This window comes from Alligator sinensis, unplaced genomic scaffold (genome assembly GCF_000455745.1).
Source record: "Alligator sinensis unplaced genomic scaffold, ASM45574v1 scaffold389_1, whole genome shotgun sequence".
Taxonomy (NCBI): Eukaryota; Metazoa; Chordata; order Crocodylia; family Alligatoridae; genus Alligator; species Alligator sinensis.
This window is the reverse complement of record NW_005841951.1, coordinates 1,585,610-1,593,864: the sequence shown is the minus strand read 5'-3', so window position 1 is coordinate 1,593,864 and position 8,255 is coordinate 1,585,610. Positions and strand designations below refer to the sequence as shown.

General features: G+C 44.6%; 1 protein-coding gene across 4 annotated transcripts in view; it reads right to left on the bottom strand.

The window, feature by feature from the left end:
• The window catches only part of WDSUB1 (WD repeat, sterile alpha motif and U-box domain containing 1), a 68,090-nt gene that overhangs the window by 57,290 nt on the left and 2,545 nt on the right, over nucleotides 1-8,255 (bottom strand). For 3 of the 4 annotated variants that reach the window (XR_003093235.1, XM_006020349.3, XM_025199966.1), the window contains exon 2: nucleotides 2,713-3,134. Coding sequence is in view for 3 of the 4 variants with exons in the window: in XM_006020349.3 (XP_006020411.1) it covers nucleotides 2,713-3,110 (398 nt within the window). In the remaining variant the exon portion in view is untranslated. Of the gene's footprint in view, nucleotides 1-2,712; nucleotides 3,135-4,468; nucleotides 4,621-8,255 lie in introns of all 4 variants that reach the window. The other variant, XM_025199965.1, reaches the window with a different exon arrangement.

The window sequence follows — 8,255 nt, the reverse complement described above, 5'->3', positions numbered from 1 at the left end:
GGGGGGGGGGTGTGGAATTGCAGTTGTATGATTTAAGATCAGAATATAAACCAGAGAAATGTCAGTGGTAGCAGATAATTTGTCTGCAGCTTCTGACTGAACAGATTTAGAACTAAACCTAGAGTTAGACATTGTATACCTTTTTCTTCTTTTTTTAAAAGAAAATGTGCCTAGTTTCAGACAAAATGTGGATTGTAATCACAGATGCCATGATGCAAGATCAGACTTTGCAACCAGTAATATAAGCCATTAGTGCAGGATAGCCTACAAGATGCACATCCAGTCCTTATCACCAGTTTGAAGCAGAGCTGTCAGTAATAGATGGACTCTTGTTTAGAAATGACAGACTTGTTGTTCCCAAAGCATTACATCAGGATATATTACAGAGGATATATGAAGGACACTTGGGTATAGAGAAATGCAAAAGAAGGGCTAAAAAACTCTGTACTGGCTATGAATTAATACGGAGAGAAAAACTGTCAACTTGTCAAATAAAGAGATAGTCAAGCAAAACAGCCAATGATAATGACCAAGAAAGTACTGGCCCCATAGATCTCTTCACTCATGCTGGAAAAAATACTACGTATTGGTTTTAAATTATTACCATATTTACTTGATTCCAAGACAAGGTTTTTCCCCTATTTAACGAAGGGAAAAAAAACCCTTATCTTGAAACCAAATACAAGGTGGCTGGGAGCATACAGCTGCCCCAGCCCCATGCTGGGGCCAAAACTGCAGCTGCTGCCTGGCCCCTTACCACCTATGCACCCCCTGCGCTCCCTGCCCTGCAGCCTCAGACCCCGCTACTTCCAATGATGATTCTAACCCCCTCTTCCTCCCTTTCCCTGCAGTCTCAGGCCTCTGTTTCCCCCCCCCCACCACCACCACACACCTTCCCTGCCCCTGCTGTAGGATATGACATGATTGATCTTCCAAAAGTTAAAAAGCAGGAAAAAGTAATTTACCATCCTGTTTGCAAAAACACTTTCTCCTTGCAGCATAAAGTAGTAAAAAAAATGGCAAAACCCCATGAAAAATCCTTTATAGAATGACCTTTAAATGTACAGTATTTCAGACAACTTTTAAATAAATTTATTTTAGTTTTGCACAGTTTTACAGAGGGCAAAAAGGAAGGTAGTTCACAAAGGAGCAACACTTGCAGGAAGAGATGGAAAAACATATTAGGCTTTGCTAACAGAAACAAGTGTTCACTCACCCTGCTGTCTAGATAAAGCGAAATATTAATTGCCTAAGTGCTGTTCTCTTCACAAAAAACTCCCAAGAAGTCTGCTAACCCTTCATGCTATTTACTGTTAATATAGGAGAATGTACTTAAGGTGAAGGTAAAGGAAAATGTTTATTATAGTCAACTTTGGGGCCAAATTCTGTCACCACTACCCTAAATTCACAGAATGCTTTGCTGAAGTACAGACAGTAGGGTTTAGCCTAATTTACTCATCCATACTTAAAAGGCAAACAGGATCAATACTCAAAAACCCTTTAATCTTAAAGGTATATGCTTTACTGTGTACAACAGTTTCCTTAGTATTCAAAAAAATCATTCCCTACTGAGCAACAATCCTGTCCCCATACCTCCTTCTTACTGCAGCAGGATTTGGTCTGCCATTTGCACAATTTAATCAAATGAATCTAAAATTTACCTTCTACATGCTGTTAGACTAACATTTACCATCAAATGATGGCTTTTCCTTCTGAAAAGGATAAATCTTTCAGCCCTATTTAAAAGAACATCAACAATCCATAAACAAACAAGCTGGAATGCCGTTCTGTGAAGGAGACTGCTAGTAACCAATGTAAAATTATTGCTGAAAAACAACCTTTTCCAGCTTTGCATGTAAAACTGTAACACCATATAGTATGACAGTATATTTGGTAATTTCAGACTAAACTGTATCTACATAATTCAGATTACAATCTAAAACAGGTGACGTGCCATGATCTATTTCTTATATTTTTTACTTTGTCAATAAAGTTTTTTATAAATATGAAGTATTTAATTAACACACTGACTTTTGACTACGTAATGTATTTAAAAGGTATTTTAATGATAATTCAGCATTTTAAATTAATTTTAAAAATATAACATGTTGCTCAGCTCTGATGTGGCCAAATTTGTGGTTATCGTCTTCTGAGTAGTTATAACACTTTTCTACCAAAATATGATTTACACAATATATAACAAGGACTAATCTCAGTAAAATCAATGGGAACATTGCGTTTAACTTAAATGGAATAAAGATTTTCCCCTAAAAGGGACAGGTTGAAACAAAAATAAAATAAAATAAAATAAAATAAAATAAAAGGATAGAAAATCTAAGAAACTCTAAATTCATACTAACAAAGCATAGCTTCTGATTTTCAAATTTGTCCTTTATCCCAGCCTTCTTTTCCATTCCAAACTTTTCCACAGCTCTTTGTGCCCAATTCCCTTTTTCGGTTAGAGAACTTAGTGTTAGAAGTGCTCCTGCCACATCTAAAGTATAACTTCCCCAAATACATCATTGCTATCCTACCTGTGACAGTCACTGATACTAAAACACATCTTTACTAGAGAAAACGAGGTCTAAAGGCATCGGCAGCTCTCAGCGAGCTCAACAGGACCAACTGGTCTTCAGCAACCTCTTCATATCAGACCCCAAGAATATAGCATTTCCAAAAAAATTCTTCTTGTTAGAAATATTTGGCACTCACCTGTATAACCTCAGGGACTCCACATTCCAAAGAACTACGGTACCATCTGCTGCACCCGAAACTAGGTACGTAGAGTCAGGGGAAAATTGGCAGACTCTTACAGGGCTGTCACTGGGTTGCTCCAGCACTGCTAGCCTCTGACCATTTTGAGTGTCCCACAGCACTGTGGTACCATCAGTTGAACATGAAGCTAAAATGTTTCCCGAAGACGAGAAGCAGCAGCAGTGGACTGCATAAGTGTGGCCTCTTAATGGTGAGTAAGAAAGCTCAGAAAAGTTGTTTAAAGAATACAAGCGGATTGTTTTGTCCATGGAACAAGTAGCCAAGCAGGACGATGATAATGCACAGTAGTTGACATCATCACTGTGATCAGCTAAGGTGTAAATTAGTTTCATCATGTTATCTGCTATAAACAAAATGTTCTGAAATTAGAGAGAGAGAGAGAGAGACAGAGGTGTTAATATAGTCAATACACTCATTTTTAGTGCTTCTACATTAAAAATGACATGTGGGGATTATTTCTACTCAACTAGTTGCCTTACCCAGGCAAAAAAAATGTCCATTGAAAGAAGCAGTTTTTCTCTAAAGCTCATTTGTATTTCCACTGAAAGCAATGGGAATGTGGTCAAGTCCTTGTAAATTAAACCTGTATATATACTCATCTAGCTATTGTATAGACAGTGGTTTCCAGTCTGACATCTACCTCTGCATTAAGGCTGCTGGGGTTTAATGGGATAAGTAGGCACTGTACAGGAAGCTAATGTATTTATTCTATTCTAAGATGAAGATTCCCCCATTTAACAGAGGAATCACAAACGAGTCTTAAAATCGCATGGGGGGGGAGGGGGGCAAGCAGCTGATGTGGCACCCGCTCTAGCCCTTACTTGGGGTCAGAGCTGTAGCCACAGCTGCTGCCTGTTTTGTTTCCCCTACACCCCACCATCTCCCCCCCGCAGCTTCTTCCTTATCTCTCCAGGACCCAAGCAGCCTCTGCTCCCCCACCTGCCCTTTTCCCTCCCCATCCCCCAGCCTTCACCTTTGCTCCACTCCAGCCCAGCCTGTAGCAGTAGTACACAGCCTGCACAGTTGCTAGGGGGCCTGGGCTGGGGCTCTGCTCAATGCCCCAGATTAGAATGGGGATGGAGCCTGCTAGCACAGAGCAATGGTAAGGGGAGCGGGGAGCAGGGAGCAGAGGCTCAGACGGAGCAGAGGCTGGGGAAAATGGGGAACAGAGGGAAGAGAAGGAAAAGGGGGAAGTGAGACAAAGTGAAGCTGTGGGGGGACGGCATGAGCAGGAATCAAGCTGCTTGACCTCTACACCTCCCCCCCAACATCTGCTCCCCTGCAGCAGTAGGGAAGACTAAAGACAACCCTCCAATAATATATACGTGGAAAATTATTACTAATTTATAAAAAAAGTTCTACGTATAGGATCTAATTATTCAGGGGTCATCTTACTTTCAAGAAAATACAGTAAACAAACTAACAATTTACAATACATATGACATGTCCAGGAAAAACTTACTTTATGGGATCAGGTTCCATATTTAAAGCCTAGAGACCTTATTATGGCATTTACCCATATCCAAGAATAGCTTATTTCCACCAGAAAGCATGGTGGGGGAGCAAGGGAAACCTCATTTAGGATTTGAGTACCAGCCCAGGGCAGGTGAGAGCTCAGCTCTGGCTTTACCCGCAGGCTGAAGCCCCATCTTTCCCAAAACCCAGTCCCCAGGAAATCCCAAATTCAACCAACCTCAACTGGTTCTGGTGACTTTTAAGCCTCTTCTAAGCAGCTGTGATCGTGCAGAATTGCTACCAGTGTTGTTACTATGTTGATTTGCTCCAATTCTGCTGTCACAGATGCAAATCAGGAGTAACTACTTTGGAGCCAAAGAAATGACACCTCTGAGAGAAAGTAGAAAAAGAGTCACTCGGGGAAATCAATCCATACCAGCTTAGCTGGTGCTAAAATTAGAACAAGAACACAATCAGAAGGGGCTACAAGCCCTACTAGCAGGACCACTGTTTGGGCTTCACAGAGTCAGCTGTGAATAAGAGCACCCCAGTCACTCCGCCCAGTGTTTGCCACTGAACAATTCTGGTCTCATGATCAGAAGGAAGTGTAACGTCAGAGAAAAGGGCTCTACAGCTCTCTCACAGGCTTCCTAACCTAATGAGGGCTTTAAACTAGGTTCACTGGGGGAAGGAGAGCAAAACCCTGAGGTAACTGGCGAAGTGGGTGACCAGAAGGAAGGACAAGCAGAAGGGGGCAACAGGGGAGGAGGCCTTTTCATTCCTCCTGGGAAAGTAGGTCAAGTGGCTAGTTACCTCAGGTGTCTGTACACAAATGCACAGAGCCTGAGAAACAAGCAGGAAGAACTGGAAGTCCTTGTTCCACAGTCATGGAACTATGATGCAGCTGGAATAACAGAGACTCAGTGGGTTAGTTTGTGTGACTGGAGCACTGTCATGGATGTTTATAAAGTGCTCAGGATGGACAGACAGGGGAGAAGAGGAGGAGTTGTGCTGTATGTAAAAGAGCTGTATGATTGCTCAGAGCTCCAGTATGAAACTGGACATAGGCCTGTTGAAAGTCTCTGGGCTAGGGTCAGACGGGAGAGCAACAAGGGTGATGTTGTGATGGGTGTCTGCTATAGACTACCAGACCAGGAGGAAGTGGTAGATGAAGCTTTCTTCAAATCACTGCGGAAGTTTCCAAATCACAGGCCGGGTTCTCATGAGGGACTTCAATCAACCTGACATCTGCTGGGAAGGCAATACTTGCACAGACAATCCAGGAAGTTTTTGGAGATGTTAGGGACAACTTCCCTGTGCAAGTGTTAGAGAAGCCAACTAGGGGTCATGCTCTTTTTGATCTACTGCTCATAAACAGGGAAGAATTGGTGGGGGATGTAAAAGTGGATGGTAACTTGGAAAGCAGCAACCACAAGATGATTGAAAGAAAGAAGGAGAACAGCAGAGTAATGGCCCTGGACTTCAAAAAAGCAGACTTTGACTCACTGAGGGAACTGATGGGGCCAGATCCCTTGGGAGGTCAGTGTGAGGGGGAGAGAAGTCTAAGAGACCTCGTTGTACTTTAAAGAAACCTTACTGATGGTGCAGGAACAAACTATCCAATGCACAGGAAGATTAGCAAGTAGGGCAGGCATAAATGGTGAGTGCCCCCAGTGGCTGCGGGGGTACGGCAGTGCGGCAGTGGCAGGAGCCCGGTGGCAGTAAGTGGGAGAGCTCCAGCAGCTGCCACTGGTGGCGGGGGGGTAGCAAGCACTGACCAAGGATCAGCGACCACACACAGCCACCACCTGCAGCGTCGGTAGTGGCCAGCAGGAACCATGGACCACCCGCAAATGCTGCCAGCAGTGTCAGCGAGGTGGCAAGTGGCGACTGCCCACAGGGGGGGTACCGCCATGCTCAGGGGGTACACCCCATATGCGTCACCCCTGATGGCAGGAGACCAGCTTGGCTTAGCAGGGAACTTTTCAGTGAGCTAAAACAAGAAGGAAGCTTGTAAAAAATGAAAACATGGACAAACAACTAGGGAGGAATATAAGACTATTGCTCAGGCACACAGGGATGAAATCAGAAAAGCCAAAGTGCAATTAGAGTTGCAGCTAGCAAAGGGACATGAAGAGTAACAAGAAGGGTTTTTACAAGTATGTCAGCAACAGGAGGAAGATCAAGAAAAGCGTGGGTCCATTACTGAATGGGGGAGGCAACCTAGTGACAAATTATGTTGAAAAGCTGAAGTACTCAATGCCTATTTCACCAGTCTTCACAGGTAAGGTCAGATCCTAGACTACTGCCCCTGACAGCATAGTTTATGGAGGAGATGAGCAGCCAAAGTGGTAAAAGAACAGGTTAGGAACCTGAACCTGTTTATTTAGAAAAGCTGGATTTGTACAAGTCCATGGGGCTTGACACAGTGAACCAAAGGTGCCAAGGGAGTTGGCTGATGTGATTGCAGAGCCTCTGGCCATTATCTGTGAAAACTTGTGGTGGTTGGGAGAGGTCCCAGATGATTGGAAAAGGGCAAATATAGTGCCCATCTTTTAAGAAAGGGAAGGAGGATCCAGGGAACTACAAACCAGTCAGCCTCACATTAGTCCCTGGAAAAATTATGGAGCAAGTCCTCAAGGAATCCATTTCTAAGCACTTAGAAAAGGTGATTAGAAACAGTCAGCATGGATTCACCAGGGACAAGTCATGCCAAATAAACCTGATTGCCTTCCATGATGAGATGACTGGTTCTATGGATGCAGGGAGAGCAGTGCATGTGATATACCTCTATTTAAGCAAAGCTTTTGATATGTTTTCCCAAAACATTCTCACAAGTAAGTTAAGGAAGTATGGGTTGGTTGGATGAATGGACTGGACTGTAAGGTAGACAGAAAACTGGCTGGATCGTTGGACTCAAAGGGTAGTAATCAATGGCTCAATGCCTAGCTGGCAGCCAGTATCAAGTGGAGTGCCCCAAGGGTTGGTCCTGGGGCTGGCTTTGTTCAAATCTTCATTAATGACCTGGAACATGACATAGAGTGCACCCTCAGCAAGTTTGCATGTGACACCAAGCTGGGGGTGGGGTGGAGAGTAGTAAATACACTGGAGCAGGTGTTTGCAACCTTTTTGCATCATTGTACCCCACAGCGGCCAGACATGGAGCAGCGTACCCCTGGCTGCCGAGTGGGGGGTGATGGCAAGCAGCCAGACACCAAGCAGGTAGGGAAGGCGACAAGGCGCATGGCTGGATGTGGAGTGGCAGCAGCCGCCACGTGCAAGCTTCCTCTGCTCCCTATGGACGTACGGCTGGGCAGGTGGCACCCGCATGGTAGTGTGGGATGCTGCGTGGCAGCGTTCTGTGCCTGCCCACCCACGCATACCCCCTAGGGCCTTTTCAAGTACCCCCCGGTTGACAATCCATGCACTGGAGGGTAAGATTAGGATTCAGAGAGACCTCAACAAATTGGAGAACTGAACCAAAAGAAATCTCATGAGGCTCAATAAGGACAAGTGCAGAGTCCTGCACTTAGGATGGAACGATCCCATGCACCGGTACAGGCTGGGGACCAATTGGCTAGGCAGCAGCTCTGCAGAAATGGACCTGGGGGTTACGGTGCTGAATACGAGCCAGCAGTGTGTCCTTGTTGCAAAGAAGGCTAATGGCATATTGAGCTGCATTGGTAGGAGTGTTGCCGGCAAATCAAGGGCACTGATTCTTCCCTTCTATTCAGCACTGGTGAGGCCACGTCTGGAGTACTGTATCCAGTTTTGGGCCCCCCAGTAAAGAGACCAGCAGAGGGCAACTAAAACGGTTAGGGGGCTGGGTTAGACTCTACACTTGTCCTTATTGTGCCTCATGAGATTTCTTTCAGTCCAATTCTCCAATTTGTCAAGGTCTCTTTGAATCCTAACCCTACCCTCCAGTGTATAGATTCATAGATGCTAGGGTCAGAAGGGACCTCAATAGATCATCGAGTCCGACCCCCTGCGTAGGCAGGAAAGAGGGCTGGGGCTAGATGAAC